This window comes from Osmerus mordax, chromosome 22 (genome assembly GCF_038355195.1).
Source record: "Osmerus mordax isolate fOsmMor3 chromosome 22, fOsmMor3.pri, whole genome shotgun sequence".
NCBI classification, from domain to species: Eukaryota; Metazoa; Chordata; class Actinopteri; order Osmeriformes; family Osmeridae; genus Osmerus; species Osmerus mordax.
Window position 1 is genome coordinate 7,592,554 of NC_090071.1, and position 27,761 is coordinate 7,620,314.

Genomic DNA, 27,761 nt, shown 5'->3' on the forward strand with positions numbered 1-27,761 from the left:
AAGACGTTTTCAAGTAGTCCTTTATGAGGAGCATTTCTTTTCTACATCTATAGCTGTAGAAAGAGATACATACATAGCTGTGGCCCTGCTGTCCATTTAGGTTGGATATTTAGGATAATAAAACCTACGAGACGTTGGTTCTGGTACTGTGCACACGAGATAGAATGATAGTCTGTATCATCTTAATGTCCCAAGTGTTCCATTAGAGGGGTAATGGACTGTCGTACTGTCACTGAGAGAGAAAAAAACACATGCTTTAATTATTCGTTTCTTTTGCTGGTAGGTGCTGAAGTTTATGATGCATACAAGCAATTTAGAAACCAGCTTATCTGTTCAACTCCTTCTATGTTCTTGGTCAACTTGTGTCTATGAACCTAATGCTACCGATAAAGTTGTGTGAATGATTGATGTTGTAAAAAAAAACTTTACAGTGGTCAGGTAAACCTGAAGTGCAAATATCTATGAATTTGAGAAGGAAAGGGATAAAACAACTGTTCTGTTAGACCAAGGTGTTCACAATAAGATAATTCATGATTCACATGTGGAAAAAGTGTATCCTGAGTCAGAATGAAAACAATTTTACTTTTGACTCCACAAAAGGTAAAATTCTGGCAAAACGTCACACCCACATGACAAGAAAAGAAGAAACATTCAAATTTGAATTTGAAAATATAGGCTTATTTCCCTCAAACTTCATTGTGCTCTTCTGACTGGGTGTATGACTGTTTCCCAAAAATACATAACTTCAACCACAAATAAAAGTCCCACATTAGCAGCATTGAGAGTTGGCTTTACACAGCAAACATTTGATCAGAAAGCTAAAGCCAAACATAGAATAGCTAAACTACAGTCCAGTAGTACATCAGAGGTGAAGTTGCTCTTGTACAGAGTTTCTAAAACATCCCTCACAGGAAATAAAAGTGGAGCACAAATGATTTAATGCTTGTCTAAGATGATATCCTAACTCAAAGTGTGCTTTCTATCGACCAGACCTACTCCCAGGGGCTCCACCTGCACTGACCTGTGAGGAACCCTCTCATAAAGGTAATGAAGAACCTGATGAAGTCCAGTCAGATACAATCAAGTCTTACCAACAGCAGCACACACCACATAGTACTGACAGAGAACAGGTCCTTTCTCAGGTGCTTAGTAGAGATCCTTTTCCACATATTTTCTTTTCCCTTTAATGTTCCTTGTTCAATTATGGTCAAACAAGCCGTATTTAGTTGATGCACCTGTATCAGAGCCCCCCCCCCCCCCCTCCTCCTTATACACTGACCCCGCCCTCTGACAGGAAGTCCTGCCCAGGCCTCTCAGACCTTGTAGTAGATGTTTGTAGGACTCTGGGGTGGTATTTCCTGCACGATGTAGACAGGTGGTCCATAGTCACCGCTCACACGCTCGTAGTGGCGGCAGAACATGCTCTCAGAGGGCCGCAGCGGGAACACAATGTCACTGGGGTCCGAGTCGTGGTCGCTGCTGCCACCGCTGCCGCGCTTGGGCATGGCCAGCGTGTTGAGGGACATGGAGGCCGACTGCTGGCCTTCAGGGATGCAGTGTCGCCGCTGGTGCCTCCACAGCAGAACCAAAAGAACCACAACGATGACAGTAATAATGATCACCCCGCCCCAGACGACACCCATGAACACTCCCGTGTCCGAGCCAACAGCGTCTGGTGAGTCTCCACCTTTTGTCTCAGTCGTCTCTGCTGCCCCGTCTGTTGGGCCGTCTGGGAAAGAGGTCGAATGGGAGTTTTTGCAAGGATACAGTCAGCATTATTTCGGGGAAACAATATGTAAATGATTGTACTGTCAATGTGGAAAAATAACAACTGATGTTTACAACTGATGTGGGACCTACTCTTGTTGCTCGCTGCATCATGGTTTTTTGTGGAGGGGCCCTGGCTCCCAGACTTAGGTTTTTTGGGGGGGTATCTGGTAGGAGATTCCTGCGGGGTTGATGGTGGGTCAGACGGACCTGGAAAGTAAAATACGGATAAGTGACTGTGCTCAACAATGAAACAGACAGACAATCAAAACCAAACCAGTGTTTGCATGTTACACTGGAATGGGTTTAGTATGCTTAGAATAACAAGCTGCATGCAATCTAAATTGGAGATTTGGGGATATTCATGAGAGTAATCCCTCCAACATTAGGATTGCAGATTAAAGAGAAAATTCAACGATTTATTAAAGCATGCACAATAGCAGATATTATTGCCTTACATTACAACATCTAGTTGTAATGCAGTATTTGTAACATTAATGTGTTTATAACCTTAATGTATGTTCCCAAATGGAAAATAATCCCATTCTATCTATAGCATGACTCACATAATCTCACAGGAAATGAATAGGTTGGAAGAATGCTAACTGAAGTAGAAGTTCAAATATACTCTGCTCTAACTCCTCTAACTATAACTTCTTTAAAGAACTGATCTTGCATATGACACATAAAAACGGACTCTGACAGCCACTCACATACACACTCACAAACACACACACATAAATACTTACTTTGGCCCACCCTCAGGACCAGCTTCATGGATTTGGCTCTGCACACCCCTCCATTAGTGTTATCCAGTCCATGCAACGACCCAGTGGATGTAGCTGACAGATCACCAGACATAAATGGTGTTAGCCAATCATATTTATACATTTGTTAAGCCATTGCTTTCATGAAGCAATGGCCTCCCTTTTAATGAAGGGAATATATTGTATAGAGTAAAACAAAAACAACAACTTTCTTGCTTGTTCATAGTTAAAATGTGTTGATAGGGGGTCAAGCAAGATTCATTCGCACATATCACTCACAAACAAACACAATAAACTCACCACCGGAATGAAATTGGTGGGCTATTAGAAGACCTCTCACATACACACGTACACTCTTATTAGGACCATTTAGGTCAGATAACAATGTCTTGCAGGCTACAAGCTAGGTTGCCAGGAAAGCTCACGTCAAATCTGTCTGATGCTGTTACAAAGCCTTGTGTGATTTGGGGCATGTAAGCTCCTAGAATCACAGAGCCCGGCGCTGCGGAGCGTGCTGTCAGAACGTGGTGAGGTAGATGAGGGGTAAAGTTACATGGTAAGACTTGCTCTCCCTCTCACGCAACACTAAGCGCTCAGAGAGTGGTTGACCAACACAGCCCCAGCAACAAGGTCGCCTTTGACATTCATCAGAGCTGACAAACTGGGAGGGGAGTAAGAGAAGATGGCCTTCACAGAGAAAAATCTAAAGCATAGACTCAAATTCTTGGTTACCTGTGTATGACCTGTGAAAACACTGTCAAAAAATGAATGAGGTGGATATGCTATGAAAGAGCAACTGGCTGTTACCAAGTTGGTCTACTGAGCGGAGGAACAATGCTGTGTCATCCATAAGTGCTTTTTAAATATAACTGAACATTTCGCTGCCCTTATCTGTCTACTGTTTCTTTCCATTTTAAGTGGCACCATGGTATGTGTAGATGTAATTTACAAGACTTTAGAAGACTATGCAGATTCTGGGTTTAAAATGCTTTCAGAGAGCAGTACAAAAAGCAGTACTTACATGTGATGTAGTAGTCTCTTCCCCGGAGGAATTCCAGACCCCAGAGGTTAGGGCTGAACTCCTGGAACTTGAAGGTGAACTTGACATCTCTGTTGGGCTTGTCGCAGTTGAGCAGTGGTGTGTCTGATTTGTCAATGGTGCATCTTACCAGCTGACTGCGGGTCACCAGGTACACCCGATGGTACTCGCCCGTCCCCCCAACACCCCCAACCTTCGCCCGGGGGCACACAATGTCCATCTTGTCCCCAATCTGGGGGTAGAGGACCAGACCCTGGCCTGGAGTAAATCTAAGAAAAATACGAGAGAGAGAGAGAGAGAGAGAGAGAGAGAGAGAGAGAGAGAGAGAGAGTGAGAGAGAGAGAGAGAGAGAGAGAGAGAGAGAGAGAGAGAGAGAGAGAGAGAGAGAGAGAGAGAGAGAGATAGTTGGCCAGTGTTATTTTATGTTATTATAGTTGTTTGACATGCCATGATTCAGGTTTTTAATGCTAATTCATTTTAACAGGTTTCTACATTTTATTTTGTGACGTTGCAAGTTGCACTTTTGTTTGACATGTTCATTACAATTAACATTTAGCAACGTTGTGGACACAAATTTATAATTTCGTTTAGGAGAAATTATAAGAGAATTTCAAAGTGTAATTTATTATTATTTATTATGTCTAACTGATAGGAAAGTTCCTTTACTAACAAATGAATTAATCATTCATAATTTGAAATTAACGGTGGTTTCTGGACCAACTTTGAGCTACTTACTTTGTATTCGAGATATTCCAATAAAGAGAGTCCAGAACGATGGCATGGCATGAACAAATAAGGATAATCAAAATACCCAAACTGTAACTCCATATGGACCTCCCCATCACACGACGAAAGCACAATATCATAAAATATGAAAGAAATGGAAGCAATTCTTCAGCATTGTTATATTCCCTAACTTTCCATTTGCACGTTGAATGACTAATAGCAATAATAATAGTAAATAAACCCCAAAACTAACCCCAAAAGACGACATTGTCAGTAAAATATAAAAATCATGATGTTGACCAATAGCTGATCAAATACAAAAATTTAAATCCAAACATGAATCCGACCTTAAACCCATTCCTGTGAATTTGGATTTATTCTGAAATCGTTGGCCAAGTGAAACAGTATAGGTCCGCCCATGTCATGGACTGCGTATAGTAGCGTCGTTTTCGCTAACTGCTCACTGCCACACATGTCCCTGCTGTGACTTTTGGTGTCTTTTAACCTACAATACCCTCTTCAATGTAGGAGCAAACATTTGCATTAAATGTGGCACGAACAAACCTATTGAAATAAAAATCGGTTGAAGTTGAATGCCTCATTAAAAAAAGACAACCGTTTCGATTAATCAGCTTTATTGAGACGATTTACAGTAGGCTTATCCAGACTATTTTGAACAATTTCATCATGCAATCAAACAGAAAACACCACAAAGACTTGTTTGCATTCAATACAGAAACCTTTGTTATCTAATGATTTTACTTGTATTATTATTCTATTTGCTTGTACATTTATGGTTGAAAATAAAAATATAAGAAAACTGAAAAAACGACAAACAAAGACATAAAATAAATCTATAAGACAAAATGTAACTATACATGTTGAAATGGATCAGTTATTTTTGCAGTGACAGCTCTCACACAAGAGAAAGAGCAGATATAATCCTGCTGACTGGAGAGAGAGGTATTGGTGTGAATGCTGCTACGTTGGAGTTTGTACTTCAGTCACCCCAGTCATGGACAGCATTAACACCACACAATATGTCATGGTTGTGAATAACTGGCTCAGAGACAAAGGGAGCAGAGGGGAAGGAGGAGAGACAAGAAAAGAGAGAGTGAGAGGGAGAGAGAGAAATGTTTGTGTGCACATGTGCATCTGTGTGTGTGATGGAGAGTGCACAAGTGCATTGCTTAGGTGTGTGTGCATTCACATGCATGTACCTGTGTGTGTGTGTGTGTGTGTGTGTGTGTGTGTGTGTTACACTTTTCCTTGCATTACATTCCTTCCCAGAAAGCAGTGCTAGCTGTAGCAGACTGACCCCAGAGCAGGGATAATGCTAACATGGTAGGTGTCTATGAGAGAACAACCCCTATCACGATTAGCATTAACCCCACCATGGGACACAACTGGACTGGCAACTGTCAGCTTTACACTCCCTGCAGTGAAGAGAGGGACTTGGAGATGTGGCGACATCACATCAAATGACCTGCAGGGGGCGAGAAACATGCACATGTGATGTGCATCACTGTTAGAGAGTAAAGCAGAGAGACTAACAGATTCAACAAGGTAGGCCTACTCAGTCCAAATCACACTCAGTATGACACTTCCAACAGTGGAAAAAACAGGAAACATCAAACATTCTTTCCCATTTATCAGTCTGTTTACTGCTGAACCAACACACTAACTTAAAATATTCTGCTGAACATATCCACATTAATGAAGGACTTCCGTACTTTCAGTACTCTAGTTCTATTTTAGCCTTTACTTTATGTGCCTTGCATTCCCTTGAGTCCCATTCTTTGATAGTCGTTTTTATCTAGTCTACCTTTGAAAGATAGAGTGTACAATTTTCTCACACATCCATTCATATTCTGAAGTAAAGGAGGAACAATTATCTGAGCAGTGCTGTACATTTTGAGCTCCAGATATTTAGAGCACAGCTGTGGCCCCCCTCACTGTTCTAGAATGATCTTGCCAGTGGCATACTGTGATAGTAGATTTAGGTACTAAAATTATTATTGCATATTCCTCCACACATACCATCCACAAACACTTGATCTGAGTTCAGTTCAAAAGGTTGGTTTTTGGGAGAACTCTCAGAAAGTGTTTTGAGAATTATTGAACCCAATACTTGGTTAGTTACCCAAAATTGCAAAAGAAAATGGTTTCCAGCTAAAAGCAAAAATAGTCACTATTTCTTCTGGTCAGTAGTATCATAACTGATGACTGAATGAATGAATTATCTTACTACATGTATCAACCAAAGCAAGCAGTAGTATGACACTAAAAAGCCTAAATAAGAGGTTTATCAAAAATTGATTTGAAAACCCCACAGGTTCTTGGTGAAATGTAAGCCCAAGGCTGTACATAATGTGATGTCACATGTGTCTGTGTATTACATTTTACCTTCAATAGACTTCCTCCCTCAGGATGCTGAACACTTCCTTTATCAACGTATTCCTCCATAAGTGCAGAAACCTTTCTCAACGCCTAAACTCTCTCACTCTCTCATTGGTAAATGACAAGCTTGTCTGTATCTCCTTTATATAGTGTATCGTGTGACTCATTTGAATTCCCCCTCCACGGAAAGTCAAGGGTGAGGTGTAGAGTGCCATGCGTGTGTCAGTGATCAGTTTAAAAGACAAGTGAAAAAACACATGATCTAATCTATGTGCCAGCAAACACAATGCCAAGATGCAATACAATTTTACAGTGTTATTTCAATGACTTCCAAGATTATGATTATGACCATACGTATTAAATAAATTATTCTCTGAATTTCTGTTATGACATGGGAAGTTCTGACATTGTATAATAATAATAATGATAGTGAGGAAGAAAATGATGAGTTTGTCAGTTAGTATCAAGCTGGGGATTTTACAGCGAAAGGTTTGGTCAGACCCCTCTCTGCAAATGACTGGCCTGTACATGCTGCACCCTTTCTCATATCTCAGATGTTGCCTGGATTGACCCAGAATTTAGCTTCCCCTCAATGTGTCTCCATGGTAGCCTAACAATCATCAATGCTACTCATCTCTGGATAGCTAAGGTACATTCCCTTTGCACTCACACCGGTCTTGCTTCAGAATGAACTGCACACTTATTTCCATTTTCTCTTTGGTTTCTATTCACTTATTCAGGACATGTGCAAATGCTAGGTCATAATCATTTCTTTTGTAAAGTAGATTTTACCATGCTTAGTACTCAACCGTTGGATAACCTTGAGATTAACTAAAGTGGAAGTGGAGCAGTTCAGATTGAAAGTATATTTTGCCAAACAAAGTTGATATCATTAGTATCACTACAATACAATAGGTGTTCAGATATTCTGAAAGTGTAAACAGTCAACAACAAATACTAAAAGGAGGGGGAAGAATTTGAGGAACTAAAGAGGGTGGGGGAGACTCAGATACAATAGGGACCCTCCCTGGCAGTTTGGAAATTCAAGGTCAACCATACATACGATGAGGCATGGCTCTCAGTTGGAGGCATCACACTATTCTTGCCACAGTTTCACACAGGCTCTCCCTCTCAGACAAACATTTTTTTTGCCCTACTGACTTGAAATTAGTACAACTTTCATTTCTGCCACTCGAAGAAATCGAAGAAACTGCAACTGAACAGAAAGTCTAACAATATATAGAACTGAAATCACGGTGAAAGTTAGTCTAGACTTTACAGTATTTCATTCTTGAAATGTCTATGAGCATTAATTCTCCACGTGGGCACTCCGCTCTCTTTTCCTGTCATACGTGGGTCGCACTTCATAGAGCACACATGAGATGCAATTTCCTGTTCCCCATATTGTACGTCATTACTTTTTTTGTATGTGTTTGTGATTGTGTGTGTTTGGCAGGTCCATCACCAGTACTCTGTGAATAAAAGAAACAGTACCGAGGGGAAATACACAGAGAGGAAATTACCAATCCACACATACTTATTCACACAGCCTCCTAAACCGTGACCTCACAAATTACTTTGATATCTGTTTGATACTACACTGGAAACAGCACACTCAGCTCTCTTTAAGATGATAATTGCAGAGATTTTTGAAACTTCCTACTGCATTTATATTGAGTTCCAACTTTCAAATAGCCAGCAGGTTTTGTACTAAATTTCATCTTGAAAAGAACCCACCTGTGAGTGTCCACTTTCATTTTCACTCACTCATCGAGTTTGGCTGTCAAACCAAGACTGGGCATCATGAGAAAAGAGCCCCAGTGTCTGCTTAGGGTTTGTGGCAGCACTGTGGTGGTGAGGGGGTTGCAATCTCCTGCATCTGAGTCGCGTTATGTGTAAGATGGGGGATTCGGAGAAGAGGGGTTTGTCCATGAGAGGGCAGAATTCCCAGTATTGTTTGAATTACAGAAATCGTACACATTCACTATGTTGTCAATAGTTTGAAGACACCTAAATGTTGAACCTCTCATTCCAAAACAAAGGACATTAACATGGGTGGGTTGGGTTCTCACTCTGATTCTGTAACTGCCTTCACTCTTTTGGGAAGTCTTTCCAAAGGACATTGACTCAGGATTTGCTTCCCTTCAGCCACAGGAGCATTAGGGAGAGTTGGGCACTGATGTTGGGTGATTTGACCTGGCTGGCAGAAGGAGTTAGAATTAATCTCAAATGTGTTTGAAAGTGTTTAGGTCAAGGATATATGTGGGCCAGTCAGGTTTGTCCACACCAAACTCAACAAAACATGGATGTACTCACAGCAAAGTAACATTATTTAACCCTTTCTATGCCGGGGAAGTCCACATTACAACCTAATTCAAGATTGCAACAAACAAAGGGAAACCACATTCCCAGTTGAATAGTAACAAAAGTAATTATTAAATACTTGGCAGTCTAGTCTATATGAGTGATCAGGCTGAAGATAACATTGAAAAGTGTAAAACCTACTCCACAAACTATAATCGCAACTAAAAATGGCATGTGTGTTTGGAGAGAGAAATTGTGAGAGAGCCCCTGTCAGTCGGGAAAATATGGAATTTTCTCTCCAGAGGAGACTCTGGAGCACTGCCTGCATCCTCAGGAGTGCCCCCATCAGTGCATTCATTTAGAAAAAGCTTTTATCCAAAGCAACACACAAAATAGTGCATCTAGAAAGTACAGCAGAAAATATATTATCAAAAGTGTATAGTACTGTAATATAATTTCAGTGGAGATAGTCAAGCAATGGCCTGAATTCACCAGGCACAGTACAAAGTAACCACATCTCATCTATAATGAACAATAATAAACTCAATTACAGTGCAACAATAACATCTGAACTTCAATATAACATTGCACATTGTAGCAAGAACAATTTTGCATCTCAAGCCTGCCACAGAGATTCAGATAGTGATAGAGAGCTCTGTTTCTTGGGATGACCTGGCAGGGATGAAAGTAGCTCCATCTTGTCAGGGATCAGTTTCAGGTTCTGGGAGGACATCCACGAGGACATGTCCTTCTTTGTTTGACTTGGGAAGCAGAGGGTGGGAAGGAGAGAAACAGCAGAATATCGTCAGCACAGCAGTGGTTAGAGAAGCTCTGTGATTTGATGACCAAGTCAGGTGATCTGGTGTAGATGGAGAAGAGACGGGGTCCCAGCTGGGAGCCCTGTGGGTCTCCTGTAGCAAGGGGACAAGGTGTCCAAGCTGATCCCCTGTGGGTCTCCTGTAGAGAGGGGACAAGGTGTCCAAGCTGATCCCCTGTGGGTCTCCTGTAGCGAGGGGACAAGGTGCCCAAGCTGACCCCCTGTGGGTCTCCTGTAGCGAGGGGACAAGGTGCCCAAGCTGACCCCCTGTGGTCCTGCCCCCCTGAAAGGTCCTAGCAAGTAGGTAGCAAAGCCCATTTCAGCCAGTGTGGAGAACAGAAGCTGTTGGTTGTCAAAGACCACACAGGCATTTGCCTTCCTGCCCATAGTATGGCACAACACGTACCAGCTGGCCTCCCTGAGGGTATTGTCATTGTCCATTTGTACAACATTTGTTTTCAAGGGATCCTTGAGTACACTAGATCAACAGAGTACAGTAGAGTCATGTGGACATAGAAAAAACACCAAAACAAAATGAAAGAAATCAACAAACAACCGTAGGAAAGTGAGTCATGAGTCATGACAAGATAAGTGATGATTAAAACTGTTACACCAGTACACTCATTATTTCATCAATACACTTAAACTAATAACAACAGATAACGGCCACATTTACAGATAGATGCATGCACTGATCATTACTGTCATTTAAAGGAAGTCCATGAACTGAACTGTCAGAAAGTGAAATGATCTCATAATAATCCGTTGGGGTGGGGAATTCACACATTCACATCCACTCAGAGTGGGAAAGCACTGCTGCCTCAGATCCTGACACACTGACATTTAAACGTTGTCTATGACAAACATGCAGCATTCATACAAGCCTCCCAGGTGGCGCACAGAGGTGCTGGAGCAGAGGAAGGACACAGACTTCTACATGCAGTCATGATAGAGAGCACACGGCGCCACCATGTGGTGAAACAAGAGAAAAATGGCCTGTGTGCGCATGTGTGCGTGTGTGCGTGTGTGTGTGCGTGTGTGGGTGGTAATTTCACGTCATTCTTTATTTTCTTTATTTTACACGTTTTCAAACAACAGGATGTCACCACAGATGAGCAACTGTTCACTGTCTACTTAATTAAATGAATTAAATGGCTTAGGAAGTATAAAAAGAGTCTGTCATTGTAAAAGGTTTTGTGTAGATCATCATCTTTCATATCACTGTCCAAATCAAATATTAAACAGGAAACATAAAAAAACACATATACAAACAGTCTTTACTACTAGGTAAGAAAGCCCTCCCTAACTTGCCTTCATCCTCCCTCTTTCACTCCCTCCCTCCTTCCTTCCTCTCTCTTTCTCTTTCTCTCTTTATTGTCTACAGACGCAGAAGCAGGTAAGCAACACAATCTTTACATTCAAAAAATGTACCTACATATCATAAATCTTCCAGACCATACTGTAATTACAATATGTTAATGAGTCATAGAGGTTTGAAATAGTCTTTAGCTAAACACCTTCTGTCCACTCTAAGCTGGCCAAGCCTGTCAATAATACTGATAAGGCTTCCACAAAAGCAGTTGGGAAAGAGCTGGGCACAAGTGAATATTCCCTTTGTGGTAATGGTAGAGGTGTAGCAATGAAGGTGTGTGCAACTCTCATTCCTGGCATTCACTTGTGATAGGTGTGGACAAGCCCGCTCTGGAGAACTGCGATAAGTAAGTATATTTAACAATGCAGGTGAAGTATTCTCTTTGAGAAGTGAAAGCTGGTTTTGGTCCAGTACACAGATTTGATTAAACATATGGTTGTTGTAAGAACCCATGATTAAGCTTGTAATTATCAACGGAGGGGGAAATGTTACTGTATCATTAATACCACAATGTGGAGCAGGGAGCATGCCACCGCAGTATTCTAAGGTATTAGCTTCAGGCAACAATATGAGTGAAGGCATGTAGTCATGGAAAGTCAAGTGTCATCATTCCTTTCATTGAACTGATTGCTGAAGTGAATATTCAAAGTATTCCTTACATTGAACTCATAGCTGAGGTGTACATTCAACTCACAGGTTCAAAAGTGCTCCTCAAATAAATAAACAATGAGGAAAAGGAAGATTCTGGTAGAGTAAGCGGTGTAATTTCATGCCATTAAGATAGTTCTTAATGTTCCTAATTCAACAACGACAAGAACAGACAAAACCATTGTGAAAGCGTTTCGATCCTTTCCTCATAACAGGATGTTGCCGCAAAAGTCTGGACCTAGGCACTTGTACCCATGCGTGATGTAATTGTTCCCTCTCTCTTCTCAGAAGATATACATCTGACACAATGTCTTCAAGTCTCACCCAGTCTTCTTTCCCTTTGGATGTCCATGCCAACCGCTCGTCCCCCCCCGGGCCTAAGCCCAGCCCGGAGGATTGGCAAGCTGAGGCAGGCCGAGTGGTCCAGATGGTGGCCACCATCCTCATTTTTCTGGTAGGTGTGCCTAAAGCGCCATTCCTTCACCCTTGTTTGAACTGGTCGTCAGGATATGTGCACGTGCTGTAATCAATCAAACTGAATCTGATGGAGGTACTCCTTCGAATGTGACACAGATGACTTTGTTTGGTTTCCAGGTGGGCATACCCTTGAACGGGCTGGTGGTGTGGGCGTTGGCGTGGCGAGGCCGTCTGGAGCGGCGTGGGAGCAGGGGCGAGAGCAGAGGCGCCAACAGCTTCCGGGTGTACGTGGTGAACTTGGCCCTGGCCGACCTGGTGCTGCTGTTTAGGACGCCCCTGGCCCTGGGCTACCTGGCCCACGGCTACAGCTGGCCCTTCGGCGTTGCTTTCTGCAAGCTGGTGATTTTCCTGCGCTGCCTGGGTCTCTATGCCGCCGCCTTCTTGCTGTGCGCCGTGGCTCTGGAGCGCTGCCTGTGTCTGCTCCGGCCTGTCTGGGCAAGTCTCCGGCGACCGCGCTGGGCGGTGCCCCTGGCTTGTGGCCTCCTGTGGACTCTGGCCACCGCTCTGGCAGCGCCCTACTTCCACACCGCCACCTTAAAGGAGATGAACAGCACCCACCAGTGTTGGGATAGCGACGGGCCCAGTATGGGTCTGTTTGTTACCGAGACGGTGGCTGGCTTCATGCTGCCGCTGCTGGTCTTCCTGGGGAGTAACGTCGCCGTGCTGCTCTCTGCCAGACAGGCCGACACAGCCACGCCCACATCCTCGTCTTCACCAGCATCCACAGCCAGGATTCTCAGGCTGTACCGTGTGCTCTTCCTCACGATGCTCCTCTTCCTCACCTGCTGGGTGCCGTATTTCACCTGTCGATTCCTGCGGGCTCTGTCCGATGGGCGGCCAGAGCTGGCGGGGCTGTACAAAGCCTCGTTGAAGGCCACATACGTCTCTCTGTTCCTGGTCTATTTGAAAAGTGCCCTCAATCCCGTCCTGTACGTGTTCGCTGCCCGTGGGCTGGGCAAGGCCGTGAAGGCATCCCTCATCTCCACCATCGAGCGGGTGTTTGACGACTCAGAATCCATTCGTAGGAAGTCACTCCGGAGGGGTAACTCCCAGATCTAGCAGAACCTAGCTCCGCAACCCGAAAGCCTGAATCTTCTGTCCTCTGCACATTACACTCTGGATTACAAAGTTATATAAAGATGGTCTTGTGGACTATGTTACCCACTTCTGTGGGTAAATGCCTTTGAAGTTCTGCCCTACTGTTCACTGTGACCGGTCTACAATTTGTATTACTGAACAACTGAGCAGACCAAATGCAATATGGAATCTCCATGTTGACATAAGGCACCACATACTGAGTTACTAAAGAAGTGGACATTACCCAGGTCAACATAATAGACACTTTATTTCTTTCTGTGACACAAAACCAATGTGTTCAGATATCGGCACATGCTGAGCTGGAGAACACTGATTGTGGACACGACTTTCTGCATTAGTTGGAAACACGGATGCTCTTTTGCACCATCCATTTTCATTAATGTGTTGGATTAATCAATAAAAGCTGTATAAAATATCTATTAAACAAATATTTATGTTGTAATACTTGTTCCAAATTAAGTAATAGAAAAGAGTTAATATGTTTGAAGCCACATACAGACTGGGATGAATGATACAAGATATTACCAGATATTCAGTTGATCAAAGTGAACTAAATACATGTCTAACCTTCAACATTTGTAATACCATGGACTATTGGAATGAATTAAAATAATTTATCAAAAAGATTGGTGCCCTGGATTGGCAACTGAATCCAAACTGAAATTGGAATTGGCAGACTATCCACTATCAGAGGGTTAGGTCACACAGCCCCCGGTTAGCCATTGCTATTGGTCAGGTGTGAAGGAGGAGGCAGGAGATGGTCAGTGTGTCTGTGTACATGCTTCATCAGAGCTGTGGTGTTCTGGATAGGGCCGTTCTGGAGTGCTGTCCCCAGCCGCAGGGCAGTGGTGCCCCTGTCGGCCTTGGGGATCAGGTCTAGCAGCTTCTCCTGTGGGAATGAGAGGATCAGGAATATGGAGGCCATTTTTAACAAGTCCATGTGAGGTTTTGTATAGTTTTTAACAACATTGTGGGAACCTACAAAATTCATGTTGCGGCATACAAGGTGTGAAATGACCTTCCTGTTCCTGGTCTGAGCAAAGACAAGCCACTTCCTTTTCCTCTCAACACTGACTGACAACCCAGATGTTTATCGGTATTGCGTGTGTGCATGTTAGTGCTGAAGAAGCAGACCCTACCTGTAGGGTTGGTTGGCTGTCTTTGCGTGGGGGAAGAGGGGGGAGATTCAGGGCTGCTTTTTGAGACAACAGGACCTTAGATAACAGAACAAGTGTTTCTTCATTTCTGAAAATACATTATGCGAAGAAGTTATGTGCCTATCTGTACATCTGTGTGTGTGTGTGTGTGTACCTCCTGGGCCGCCTCGTTTTCCTCCAGTTGCTGTCTCAGTTTATTACACTCGTGGTCCAGAGAGGCTGTTTGTTCCTCCATCTGCTCCAGGGTGTTGACCACAGCTCTCAGTTCCTCCTTGAGACACACACACACACACACATACTCAGAAAGTATATCAGCACAGAAATGATGCTTCTCCTCTTTGCCCCTTCTCTCACCTCCAGTGTGGCCAACGTCTTCTTGCCCTGAGTGGACTTCTTGCTCTCTTCCTGGTGCTGGCGAGAGGCATGAACTATCTCTCCCCGTTTCTGGACAGGAACTGGGAGCTCCACACAACTGGCAAGGAACCTGGAACAGCGTGCTTACAGATTTAGTGTGTATGCAGTCTGGGTTTTGTAGATGAATGCGATAGACTGTGTGTTTGTGGTCACTACAATTCCTCACCTTTTTTTCAGAGTGTTAAGATGTTTTTGTACTTCCTCTTTCTCAGTCCTTATCTTAGCTATAACAGACCTGAAGATAAGGGTTATCATCAGTCATTTTAGTTATTTACAAATGTACAGTAATGACTCCCTGCACTGGGCACTCACAGTATGGATAAGTCCAACATATTTTCCAAAGCTGTAATGGAGGATATAGACATGGGCTTCCAATTCTCCTGCCCTTTGACCTTCTTAGGGGCTGAAACTGCAAACGGAAGAAAAGCCAGCACACATTCCAAATGAGTCATGAGGATAGATTTGAGGTCACACCCGTTTACCAGCATTAACATCAGCAGGTCTCCTCCTCACTACCCACCTTTCCTCTTCTGTGGTTTAGTGTGCTTTACTTGATTGCTGGTCCCTGGCCTCTATTTGATGATGATACACAAACAAATATTTAACACAGTTGCATGTAATATTATTATAAACATAGCAGCTGTGGGATTTTATTGAAAGATTTTCACTTATGGGGTTCACCGTCTTACCAGAGGGTCTTTCTGATGACGCCGCTTCTCAGCTGGCTCCTTGCTTTTACTGTTCGGTGCCTGAGACGGGGGTCGTTGAGATCCTCGGGCAGGCTTCATTTTATCAGCTAGAAGCTCTAGGTCACAGAAAGTTCCGAAATGTAGGCTATGCGTTGGTTCTAAGATAGCGTAGGTAGCAAATATTAGACAATTCGAGATAGCTAGCTAGCAAGCTGGCTAACGTTAAAGCAAGTTTGTAAAAAAGAGGGTTAAACAACCAACAGTTAGCTAGCTTAGTAAGAGACTCACATGTTATGTATCTAAACGCTAAACCTAGCACGTCACACCTGTTCTTTCAATCGCACTGCAATATACTTCTCAATTTCACAAGTGTGGTGCTGATTATTTGAGAGATGTTTGCAAGCGAGTAGCAGCAGACCCAGTTTCGCGGTAAAGTGCAGTTCAATTTTGAAAGGTTGCGCATGCGCGCACAAGTGCGGCTCCACATTTCGGACATGATGAGAATGACAAAGCAGTAAAGGACAGCACGTGTTTCCATATGCTTCTGTTGATTCGTTGCAGCGCCCCAGCGTCACTAAAAAATTGAAAAGGCATCTACTTTTTTTTTCGTCCCAGAAAACAACATTCAAATCCCAAACTCGTTGCCGTACATTGTCTCATCCCCTAGAGTAGATCATAATGACATGGCTCTATCCTCCCTCAATCCCTGGGACCGTCTCAATAATACCATACTATTTAGTATGCAAGAAAAAAATGTGTTATGTCCCAATACAAAGTATGTCAAATACAGTATGCCGAATGTGCATATGTGATAGCACACTTCTGATCAGTGTGTGAATCACATACCATTTTTATTACAACGATCAAGTCCCCACACAATAAATGTTTTTACATGTTTATTTTCTTTAGTAACAAAACAAAATTGAGCTGGACCAGCTCAGATTCATCGCCACAAATGAAGATGGACCATGTTCCTGACTGAGACCGGTCTTCTTCCATGGTGGATAGACACATGTCCACAGATCACAAGTAGCAATAGTTTGACTTTAGTAGTCAAGGGCAAATTCTCTGGTATTCCAGAGTCCATTCACAGTCCACCTGTATGTGAATATACACTGTCTTTGCAGGGTTTTACAACTCAGACCCTACCAGGGTTGTGAAACTTTCCGGTGAAGCGTCCATTGTTTTTCAAGTCGAGGGGGCTCAGTACCTTCCTTATGCCCAACATGTTGGAGCGGGCAATTTCCTGGAAGGTCCAGGGGTTCTGGTTGTTCTGCACCATCTCTGCCTCCTCCTTCTTCATGGCTTCCAGGGTTTCCCTGCTCATCACCTAGACGAGAACATAGACAATGGAATGAAGAAGCGTCTGGACTTAATCCAATTCTACATCAACAATAAATAAAAAAAAACTGTAAATGGAATTCATCTCCCAAAAGATGGAGATTCACCTCTAACACCACTGAGCCACTAGACTAATCTTTACCTTGGCAGGAAAGGGCAACTTTTTAGCAACCTCCTTCAGAATAGGCTCTACCTCTCCCAGCTCTAGCCTGCCCCCGACCTCCACAATCAGGCGGCCATATTTCACTGGGGTCACGTAGTGGTCGATAGCTCCCTTGCCCCCACCCATGCGTTGTCCCAGGCCCTTGCGAGTGATGGGCTTGTAGGGGGCAAAGACGCGCCAGCGGGCAAAAGTGGTGCGGGGATCCATCCGCCGGTTAATAGTCAGACGCATCATCTCCAGGTGGCCCCAGTGGAGGTACCCCCCTCCCAAGGCCTGAGCAAAGGGAGAAGAAAGAATGCATCATATGTGGTTTGCATTTACCAATGATTTCGGCATCTGTACCAGCTACCAATATTCAGCCTTCGCACGCATACATACCACTATGGCATATTGGCCTTTTGAGAAGGTGCTTGCTCCTTTAGTAGGACCCTGGATATCCCGGAGCTTCTTCATCTCTTTCTTAGCCTTTTTCAAGTTAGGCACCTTGTTCATGAACTTGAGTTTGGGTCGTTCAGGAAGCACTACATCTAGAGGGGGAGGGAGAAAGGGGTCATGGATTTGGCCCAGAGTCCAGAGTAATGTAGCAAAAAATGAAGAGTGCCAATATGGAGCCAGCAACCTTGACTAGCATTGCTTATGACGGACAAGAACGTACCACGTTGTTTTTACCAACGTGTTGGTAACCCATATTTCTAGTAATATGGTAATGATATAAGGTTCTTGCTGTGTCTAACTTAGATTTACTGTGAGTAAGTGGGTGGGAGGGACCAATGGAGCTATATTAGAAAAGTGTAGATTACCGCTGTAGTCAGGTGGAATCTCGTACGTCTTCATCCCGACCGAGAGAACCTTCAAGTGATTTTGCAGAGCACCTGTACAATGTGTGACACAATATGCCAATACACCAACCACACTTTTAGAACACATTCCCAAAATATAGTATTGATTTTATCATGTCGGTTTACAGTAACGGTATCGTTAGCATAGTTGACTTTGGTTAAGTACAAGCTAGCTAGTAGTTCTAACGTTATAAGCGTTAACATTGACTAGACTTTAGATAACTACCTTGGAGCCCCGCAATCCTACCAGCTGTATTGGTCACTCCGCAAATAGCGGATTTGATCAAGGAAATCATGTCTTCACCTTTTTTTTAAAGGTGATCAAATCAGACTACTGTTTAAATTATTCTATGAACCATCTCCAGCTAATAACGACTGTTTATAGACAAGAATCACGCATTGTACAAGGTCGCGACCATTCCGAGTATGATCAACATCCGGTACGCTTATGAAACTACGCCGTGTAGGAACAATTTCATAGAAACCCTAACTCCTTTCTTGATGCACAACTAGATCTAGTTTTTGTTGAACATTTCTAAGAAAATGATTTATTCAAGAATAGTAGTTTTCCTTGTTCCTCATGGAATGATGCCATATTAAAACAAAGGATTACAAAGACTTGTCTAGTCTGACCGACTCAACTCTAGTCGGTGATGTGCCAATTTGACCATGGCAGTGGGGTTGGGGAAGTGATTGCACATTGTATGCAGCTTGTTTCAGCTTGCTAAATTGAAGAAATTTGAGCAATAAATAAGTGCCTCAACTTGCTTTTATTTGCATTAGGCACAAAAAGAGTTTAACAGTGCTTTGCATGTCCTTTCTTTAGGTGATGGATAGAGAAGAAATGAAAGAACAGTCGGTCCCTTCCCTTCCATACTACTTCTCCGATAATGGACATCTGCTTCACACAGACTCCAATGATCCTTATGTGTATCGGTTCAAACGTGGTGATCCTGAGGCTAACCAGAAAGAGGATCAGGCTTTGTGTTTCTTCATCACCCATCATGTCCAACGGCTAATGGAGGAGAACTTCACCCTCCACAGGTTCTATCTCCCAACTGAGCCTCTAACTGAAGGCCTCAGTCAGGGCTTTGTATACCTGAGCTCTGGAGCTCTAGAACACCCAGACAAACTGCTGGTGCTGATCCAGGACCAGGGCACCGTGCAGTGTGGGCTGTGGAACTGGAGGGCAGTGGCCCATGAGGGTGTGGAGAAGGGCAGCCAGATCCCCTATGTACAGAGAGCCCTTGAGGAGTCTTACTCAGTGCTGTTGATGAACCCAAATGAAAATGGTAATAATGACAGAGAGGAATCAGCCAGTTGGCATGTGCACAGCGTGTGGGACCACCTCCTCACGCACTGCGTTGACCAGCGCATTGTTGTGGTTGCCCATGGATATGGTGGACTGGCCTTTGTAGATTTGCTATGTCGGCGTTCACAGGAGGTGCAGCAGAAGGTGTGGGCTGTGGCTTTCCTTGACTCCTCCCACAACATGTGGCACCAGCCATTAAGGGACGAGGCACGTGATTGGCTGCAGAGCTGTTCAAGGCGGTGGGTACCGAGTTCAAAGCCTCTGAACCAGAATGTAGGTTCCATTAAAGCGGGGGGGCTGCAAGTGTCTGCTGGGACCCAGAGCCAACGCACTGTACCTGCAGTCTGCATGGAATCAGTGTTCCAGTTCTTCTCCAAGAAGCTGCAGCCCATACCTCCCACAGCCTTCAGTATTGTCACCAGGAGCAGGAGTCTGGGGCAGGGCATCAGCACACCTAACGCTTGATCTTAAATAGACACCTACAAGCCTGGACCCCAATCCAGTTTAAGACTCGAGAATCATGAAGTATAGCCTCATAATAATCCTCAACTGATTCTTGAACGTAATGTATTTCAAAAATAATAAAACTTCACTGCAATCAGTTTTTTTTGTTGATTCTCTGTGGATAGTAAATTAATACAGAGCATTGATGGAGATATTTAATACAAATTTGCAAACATAGCATTAACCAAATTATCAAACAAAAGAATACATTTATAATTAAAAATTAATGGAAAATTCAAGCAGCAATGATTCAAAGTCTTTGAAGCAGCTAAAAGTATGAAAAACTCTTAGTTTCTTTTTACATTGGTTACTTTGGCATTTCCACAGGAAACATAACAGATGTTAAACCATTTAAGGCCATTGCATTAGTTTTGGGATTGTCAAACATCACACCTGACAAAGTGAGTTGAACCAAGCTCTACTGTATGAATGTCTAGTGCATTAGAGACGTCCAAATCGAGATATTCAGTCTTCTTGAAAAGTGACACTATTATAAATGTATTCTGCCATCCAAACCCCACACTAGATCCCGTGGTATAAGAGATCATATTTAGGAATATTCTGTGGGTCGATGGGACTTTGGACAATCATCTTCCCTCTCATAGCTCCCCTGTAGATCACCTCAATCAGGTCAATGAAGTCCTGCTTGGTCTTAAAGCTCCCCACAAACTTGGTGTGGTCTGGGGACCTGTTGAGAACAAAACGGTTATATAATTAATCCTAAGAGTTTTATCAGTAGGCAATGTGTTAGGAGGTTTCCTGATTCAAACAGTACTTCTAAACTACACAACCGATGTACAACATCAATTACCAACTAAAATATTTAGCTCGGCTCACCCATAATCAACTTTCATGTGTTGCCCATTGAAGAAAAAAACAGTTGATGGTATGTAGCTGATATCGAAATATCTTGTGTAGATCGGTGCTTTGTCCACGTCCACAATATATATTGAAGCCATATTACTCAGGTTGTGGGCTGTTTTTGACAACTGTAAAATAAAGATAAATAATCAAAATTAACAAAACTTAAATAAATACATTTTATTTAGCCTAAGTTATGTTTAGAGGGGACCGACGTTTTTATATAATTTTCAGGAGTGAATAGGCTATTCCTAAAGCATAGTTCAAAATGTTCAAATTCCAAACATAAAGAGTGGAGAAGATAAGGATTATATGGCAAAATATTTATGCAATTAACTTAATAACGTCATTATGCAGACAATTGGTAAGACAAGAACATTTTCAGTAAAGGCCAGTTTGATTCATAGCACTGTAAATCCAGAGAAATTCCAGAAACCATGCATTCAGCTAACGCGATAATGTAAACTACTACTCACAATTTCATCCAGCTGGAGGCAGACCGAGTCTTCATCTCTTCCAAACCTAAGAACCAAAACCTTTTCGGCCACACCCTTTATAACTTCGTCTATATCCTTTTTGCATGTCAATTTGGGCAAAAACAAACTCATTGTTTACTGTTAAATGAAAGGTTGGAGTCACTTTTTGTGTGCATGTAACCCGTTTGACAGAAGGAAGTACTAACGCCTAGTGCAACACCACAATGAGCCCGTCATTAAGATTGTAGTTCTAAAAGAGCCCCCCTATTTTCAAATGGTCTCTTGAATTTATATGTTTCTTAATATTCAGTGAAATGGTCATCTACGTATTAGACTTGAAAAATACAGTGGTTTACGTTTTTATTTTACCTGGACAGCAGTAGAGTGTAAACTGTTCCCCACTATGTGGCAGTACGACCAAGTTCAATGTTGCACAGCTTTACAACGTGACCTTTCTCAGTCGAGAAGGCATGGATACAAAACTTAGCTCGTGTACACTAATCTTAGCGATTCAGTTGTCTGCACCAGCAAGCGTATTCAGTGTAGACAATGTATGATTGAAATCTGACAGATAGCGAGGGGTACATTGTATTCGACGATGGAAAACAAACAGGTATTGCTTCTTCTCAACGGGGACGTGACTTATTGGTGAGGCGACTAGAAACAACATTCGGTTAGAAAGAAGGAAACGATGCGGTCCCTCGGCCCGCAGTTTCTGCATAAACTCAGCAGACACTGCCGTCTTCTGGAACCAGAACTGGCTAAGACACATGTGATTAAACTGCTGAAACATCCCTGCACTGCTCCACTATGCTCCTTAAGATCCCCTACTCGACACTTTTTTACGTGCGTTTCATTGAGAAAAGATGTCCCCCAAACTCAACAGACAGATCAACCAGTGGAGAAACTTGACCTGGACATCTGGAAGTCTGTTATGAGATCACAAGTGTCTATGGAGGAGAAAACAGAGGGTGGTGAAGAAGGCCTTTCATCACAAGGACCCGAAGATGCAGGTGAGGACTCCTCATTGGAGGCCACCCGGGAGCTGGTGATGATGTGGCGTCAGGCTGGGAAGCTGGTACCAGAGAACATGAAAGATGAGGACCTGCTGGCGCTAGCTAAGCTCACCACTAAGTCCTCAAAGAAGAAGTACCTAAAATACCTGGCCATCAAAGAGGGCCATAAGAAGGCCCGCAAGGAGAAGCAGGAAGAGAGAAAAGCTAAAAGAGTGTATCTGGAGGACAATAGGGTGAAGAACGTGGAGGGGGAGGAAGACATGGATGATGAAGGGGAAACAAAACTGAAGAACACTTTCCTCCTGCAGTTCTGGGGGCGTTCTCTGGACAAGCTGCTGGCCTGGCGAAGTGCCCAGTCCATGGTGTTCGGCCAGCCGTTAGTGTTCGACATGAGCTACGAGCAGAGCATGGCCAAACGGGAGGTGGAGAACACCGTCTCCCAGCTGCTGGAGGTGGAGGGCTCCAACCGCAGAGCCAAAGAGCCATTCCACCTGCACTTCTGCAACTTGCAGCCCGACAGCGGCTACCAGCGCGAGCTGATCAAACGCTACGGCGCCGACGCCTGGGAACGGCTGCTCATCACCGCCACAGCTCAGAGTTACGTGGACACGTTCCCCACTGAACGGCTCGTGTACCTCACCGCGGACTCGCGCAACGTCCTCCGCACCTTTGACCACTCCAAGGTCTACATCGTGGGCTCGCTGGTGGACCGCTCCATCCAGACGGGCCTGTCACTGGCCAACGCCAAGCGTCTGAACCTCGCCACCGCACGCCTCCCTCTGGACGAGTTCCTCCACTGGGAGATCGGTGCCAAGAATCTGACCCTAGACCAGATGATCCGCATCCTGCTGACCGTGAAGGAGACGGGCAGCTGGCAGGAGGCGCTGGAGTTTGTACCCAAGAGGAAACACGATGGTTTTCATCCAACGCAGCATGAGCTGCAGGCACCACAGAAGAAGGTGTGGGAGAGGCAAGGCCCAACCTCCAGGCCTAATACCAGAATGGGTAACAGTGAGGAGGGGACAGGTAGGGGGTCCTACTACAGGACCAGAGACCCTGGTTTTAGAGGGGGGGATAAAGAGGGTGCCAGAACAGTGAGGGACAGGGATAATGATGTCAATAATGGAGTTAGAGACAGAAGATCCTCAAACACCTATAAGGACACAGCTGGGCGTAGAGAGAGGGATGGAACGGCATGGACAGGAGGTGAAAACAAACCACCCAGCAGAGTCCGAACATCCCTGAAGAGCCAGATGGAGGGACAACGGAGCAGCTCGGGCAAAAAGGAGAACAACTGGTGGAAAGACGAGAAACCATGATCAAGACCCCCAGACTCATCCTTATTATGTGTGTATGTGGTTCTAAAATGAACTATGACATTGTTTACATGCATACAGATGAAAGTAAACCATGTAAATTAAAGTTGTTGTTTTTTGTGCTGATATTACTGGTTTATGCACCGTTAGAATCACATTACGAATATTGCATGGTCAGGAAAGAGATCTAAACAAACTATAACTTTATTTTGGTCTGTGACATGATGGAATTCAGAAAGGTTTTACAAGGAGTATATGTAAACGTCAACCATTGCACTCAAAAACATTTCTAGTTCATTTTATTTGCTCTTACTACTGCACTTACATTCAATAAAAATGTCTCAAAGACAAGATGAACCAAAAAGCTCCTCACACGAGACCTGATACATTATAAAGTCATGTCTGATGATCAATGAAAATCTCAATGGCAGAAACACACCTACCAACTCATTCAGCTTGCACGCAAAAACATATTGATCAGTGTGCACCACAAATAATCAAAAGGAGCAGGGAATTTCCAAAGACAATTCCATTGGTATTGTGCGTAAATTAACTCCACACCAATACTGGCACGTTTACATTACCAGATTCTCTCTCAAAACTAGAAGTATCTCAAATAAGAAAAACAACTTTACAACGTTCACTAAAACATCCTGTGTACCCCATGAATTATCATTGCTAATACTTGAAGCAATTCAATAAATATAACACTTGTGTATAGCTGAATAGTAGCATGATATTCATGCAGCTAAGAAATGTCCTGAAGTCTTTACATATGCATATTAGCACTAATCTTAAAACATACATTTCCTAGCCTAAATTAATTCAAGTCAGTGTTCGAGGCAGTGTATTCTCAATATGGATTAACTGCACTTTACCAATGCATGTGAGGTTGTTGTGACCTCACTTGCTACCTAAAAGATGGGGCAATGTCCCCACAAACCTAAAATCTGTCTTAATTATGGAGGAGAAAAACAAAAAGCTATGAATGAGGTAACAAAGCTTGAACACAGTGTTCCACTTGGTACGTTGGTCTACAAAGTGGTCAAACACAGGTAGTTGTACTCTCCCAAAGCACAATCGTTGCAATGTTAAAGACATCAACTTCATGGGGAAATAGCAGTCCCATGCTGGTGTAAATGCTCTCTCACACTTTGGTAATGGACTGCAATACCTTTCCCCCCCCCGTGTCTCTGATTTTGACTTCCTGACGTCGAGGTTTAACTAGTCTGATCCAGACACTGAGGTCATGTGGCTCTGACCCCCCTGACCTCTGACCCTAGAGCACCAGGATGTCTCCACTGCAGCGCTCGCAGCAGTTGAAAGTAATGTTCTCATAACGAGTGTATGGGTGGAATCGTCCGATGCTCTTCTTATTGGTCAGAAAAGCAGATGGGGAGGAGTCATCGAGAGGCGGGTCAGCCTCGACAGGGCATGAGATGGGGTCTAAAATCTTCAGCACCTGAGACAGACACAGAGAAACAAGAATAGCCATTAACATTTGGATATGGTACATCCACCTACCTATGCATTCAACACTGGACTAGTGAGTGTAGTTTAACATGTGAAAGTTAGAGCAAAAGGCATAGTGATGAAGAGGACAGCACTCCTCCTTACCTTCTCGGCCATCTTCTCAGCAGGAGTGTTGCAGAGCTCCGAGGCTGGGCTTCCCTTCACCCCACTACTGCCTACATTTCCCAGCAGGTGCGAGTTGATGGCGTCAGCCAGTTTGTGATTGGCTACAGCCAGCTCTCCAGTGCTGAGGGGCTGGGCGCTGGGGTAATAGGTCTGCTGCCTGCCCCACTGGAGAGACACCAGGAGCTGCTCCAGGGACCTGTCAATCAGAACACACACACACCATCACGCGGGGATCGACACGTCATCGGTGTGTGTGTGTCTTCAGAGGAGAATGCTTGTACTGTGTACATGGGTTTGCCTCTTACCTGTGTGTGAGCATCATGTCTGTGGAGAAGTCCTCTCTCTCACTCAGCAGATCCTGGATAGCACTCTGAGCATCCCTGGTCTGGCGCTGGAGCACTGCTCTGGCATTGGTCAGCTCGTCCGCCATCACCCTGGTAACCGAGGTACACGGCAGCACATTCAGGAAACACTTCACATCCATGACATTTAACAACGTAATAAGCTGAAGACGACAAATTACACAAGCTGGTGAGTTATTCTGATTCATTCATAGATCGGCATTATACATTTACATTTAGCAGACGCTCTTATCCAGAGCGACTTACAGTAAGTACAGAGACATTCCCCCCAAGGCAAGTAGGGTGAAGTGCCTTGCCTCAAGGACACAACGTCATTTCGCCTGGCAGGAATCAAACCGGCAACCGAACTGGCAACTGAACCGGCAACCTTCTGATTAAAAGCCAGATTCCCTAACCGCTCAGCCATCTGACCCCCTATATATCGACTGAACCACTCAACCCTCATCCACACACACACCTGCTGGCGAGGAACTTGCTCCTCCAGACGTCACACTGGATGCTCATTCGCTCCAGCTGCTCGGCCGTGTGAGCCAGGTTCCTGCCCAGCGCCTCGTTCTCCAGCAGCAGCTGGCTCTTCTCGCGGGCCAGGCGCTCAAAGTGGTACTGCAGGTCCCCCCCCACCGACGCCACCAGCAGCTTCTTCAGCTCACGGTTCACCTGCGTCACGGCACAGTGCCACGGGTTAGCCACCACCACAGGTCTTTTGTTAGGGGATTACAAAATTGGATTATGCTAATAGTGCTATGCTAACGGGATTATGTTGGCCTTGATCATTACATTTGAATGGAATGCATTGCACCGTTTTTGGATGTCGTGCCACAAGACGTCGTTTACGAGCAGCACTTTATATCACTTAGGAGAATCCAGCTGTCCTATTACTCGCGCACGCTCCCTACCTCAGTCTGGACACGGATCTGGTTTGACAGGCCCTCTTTGTCCTGCAGCAGCCTGCGCTCCGAATTCTGGAGCTTCTCCAGAGACCCCCTCAAGTCCTCCAGAGGAGGAGAGGGAGAGGGAGACAGGCGATGCTCCATCTGCTGCCCGGCTTCCCCCTTCCCCTCCATCGGCAAGACAAAGCCACTCCGGCTGATGGCCGCGCGGGGGACCACGATCCGCACCACGTCCACCTCCATGCAGGCCTCTCGGCTCACCTTGCCCAGGTGGAGCACCCCGGGGTGCTGGGGGGAAGTTGAGGGCACAGCTTGGGTGGGTCTGCTGGTGTGCTTGGGGCTGGCCACCTTCAGCAACGGAATCCCTGCCAGAGGCGTATTCGTGGCAATCTCCAAGGCAACCAGTGGCTTGTACGTTTCCATCCCATCGCCTGGGCCTCTAACTGGCACCCGGCCAGAACCTAAAGCATAAGACATTTGGAATGTTACCGCCTTATAATGTAGTAGCTGATGGGGTGAATCAGGGCTGAGTGCCACTTTTGTGATAGGCTGAAAGGATGAACACGGTCTGTAATCAAGGTCTTGGAAAAATAGGTAAAGCGAGTTACTTACCCTGCACAGCTACTGCTGTTGACATGGTGGACGCAAGTGTGTTCACAGTATGGGTAATTACAGGAGTGTCCGTGCCTCGGGATGTCTGGGATGTCTGCCTTATTACCTATGGTGGTAAGGAACAATTCTACGTTGGTCATGTGAAGGGTCGTTATCTAAAGTTATGTATTTAATGTAAGATTGTGCTAAAGTAACCTTTGAACTAAGTCCAAAAGTAATCTACATACACCAAGTATTTAATGGAACATCTTTTTACAGCATTTTTACAACACAGCGCGAACACCTTTATCTATCAAGATAAGGACAGAGTAACAACAAACAAACGTTAGCTGTGTTAGCTAGCTAGTTGGCTAACTTTAGCTGGTAGTGTGGTCGAACTACAGATAACACTGAGCAAAACTAAGTTAAAGCCCGCGACAGTACGTTCTGCTGGTTGATATTTTATATGGAAAACGTAGTAAAATAACGAGCAGTTATGTAGAGAAAGAAAATTTTATTTTAGCCTACCAAATCTCTCTCAACTGCTTGACGCCATCTTGATTCCTAACCGGATACTGTTGGCCAGCCTGGGCTATGCTAGCTTGTCTGGCGGAAGTTGGGAAGTTCTCGACAGGGTAGGAAGATAGGAACCTTTGCTGTGGTTGAAGGAGCGGTAGGACTGAAAATATGGGCACACCAAATAGAAACTGAAAAGGTACGTGCATTTCATCGCTCCTATTCACCAGTTATAAATAAAGTAATTGTTTTGGATTCCTA

The 27,761-nt window shown here is 44.2% G+C and overlaps 8 protein-coding genes across 9 annotated transcripts; 3 read left to right on the forward strand and 5 right to left on the reverse strand.

Moving 5' to 3' along the window:
• Nucleotides 1-1,313: 1,313 nt before the first annotated feature.
• LOC136966309 (ephrin-B2a-like) lies at nt 1,314-4,415 on the reverse strand. The gene is made up of 4 exons (XM_067260785.1): nt 4,309-4,415; nt 3,556-3,842; nt 2,517-2,609; nt 1,314-1,729 (listed from the first exon to the last, which is right to left on the reverse strand). Exons 1-4 carry the CDS (start codon nt 4,413-4,415, stop codon nt 1,314-1,316), a joined length of 903 nt encoding a protein of 300 aa, XP_067116886.1.
• A 6,792-nt stretch (nt 4,416-11,207) lies between these two features.
• LOC136966277 (C3a anaphylatoxin chemotactic receptor) lies at nt 11,208-14,008 on the forward strand. Its single transcript, XM_067260747.1, has 4 exons — nt 11,208-11,216; nt 11,505-11,538; nt 12,129-12,294; nt 12,435-14,008. The coding sequence occupies exons 3-4, from the start codon at nt 12,148-12,150 to the stop codon at nt 13,374-13,376; spliced, it is 1,089 nt and encodes a 362-aa protein (XP_067116848.1). The 5' UTR covers nt 11,208-11,216; nt 11,505-11,538; nt 12,129-12,147; the 3' UTR covers nt 13,377-14,008.
• cenpq (centromere protein Q) lies at nt 14,001-16,066 on the reverse strand. Of its 2 annotated transcripts, none has more exons than XM_067260749.1 (9): nt 16,002-16,066; nt 15,676-15,791; nt 15,507-15,558; nt 15,299-15,395; nt 15,153-15,221; nt 14,927-15,056; nt 14,727-14,843; nt 14,555-14,629; nt 14,001-14,304 (listed from the first exon to the last, which is right to left on the reverse strand). In XM_067260749.1, exons 2-9 carry the CDS (start codon nt 15,772-15,774, stop codon nt 14,131-14,133), a joined length of 813 nt encoding a protein of 270 aa, XP_067116850.1. In that variant the 5' UTR covers nt 15,775-15,791; nt 16,002-16,066; the 3' UTR covers nt 14,001-14,130. The 2 variants fall into 2 exon arrangements, with proteins under 2 accessions (XP_067116850.1, XP_067116849.1); XM_067260748.1 differs by having other exon boundaries at nt 15,964-16,066.
• A 488-nt stretch (nt 16,067-16,554) lies between these two features.
• mrpl16 (mitochondrial ribosomal protein L16) lies at nt 16,555-18,448 on the reverse strand. Its single transcript, XM_067260750.1, has 5 exons — nt 18,245-18,448; nt 17,980-18,051; nt 17,558-17,706; nt 17,159-17,452; nt 16,555-17,005 (listed from the first exon to the last, which is right to left on the reverse strand). The coding sequence occupies exons 1-5, from the start codon at nt 18,312-18,314 to the stop codon at nt 16,814-16,816; spliced, it is 777 nt and encodes a 258-aa protein (XP_067116851.1). The 5' UTR covers nt 18,315-18,448; the 3' UTR covers nt 16,555-16,813.
• Nucleotides 18,449-18,833: 385 nt separating this feature from the next.
• Nucleotides 18,834-19,920, forward strand: si:ch73-41e3.7 (uncharacterized protein LOC572312 homolog). The gene has a single exon (XM_067260812.1). The coding sequence runs from the start codon at nt 18,848-18,850 to the stop codon at nt 19,793-19,795; it is 948 nt and encodes a 315-aa protein (XP_067116913.1). The 5' UTR covers nt 18,834-18,847; the 3' UTR covers nt 19,796-19,920.
• Nucleotides 19,921-19,988: 68 nt separating this feature from the next.
• Nucleotides 19,989-21,315, reverse strand: txnl4b (thioredoxin-like 4B). Its single transcript, XM_067260777.1, has 3 exons — nt 21,172-21,315; nt 20,672-20,823; nt 19,989-20,522 (listed from the first exon to the last, which is right to left on the reverse strand). Exons 1-3 carry the CDS (start codon nt 21,301-21,303, stop codon nt 20,357-20,359), a joined length of 450 nt encoding a protein of 149 aa, XP_067116878.1. The 5' UTR covers nt 21,304-21,315; the 3' UTR covers nt 19,989-20,356.
• A 334-nt stretch (nt 21,316-21,649) lies between these two features.
• Nucleotides 21,650-23,619, forward strand: trmt10c (tRNA methyltransferase 10C, mitochondrial RNase P subunit). The gene has a single exon (XM_067260790.1). It carries the CDS (start codon nt 21,863-21,865, stop codon nt 23,504-23,506), a length of 1,644 nt encoding a protein of 547 aa, XP_067116891.1. The 5' UTR covers nt 21,650-21,862; the 3' UTR covers nt 23,507-23,619.
• Nucleotides 23,620-23,677: 58 nt separating this feature from the next.
• Nucleotides 23,678-27,531, reverse strand: blzf1 (basic leucine zipper nuclear factor 1). The gene is made up of 7 exons (XM_067260791.1): nt 27,513-27,531; nt 27,006-27,111; nt 26,400-26,854; nt 25,961-26,160; nt 25,447-25,575; nt 25,121-25,337; nt 23,678-24,965 (listed from the first exon to the last, which is right to left on the reverse strand). Exons 2-7 carry the CDS (start codon nt 27,028-27,030, stop codon nt 24,783-24,785), a joined length of 1,209 nt encoding a protein of 402 aa, XP_067116892.1. The 5' UTR covers nt 27,031-27,111; nt 27,513-27,531; the 3' UTR covers nt 23,678-24,782.
• Nucleotides 27,532-27,761: the final 230 nt, after the last annotated feature.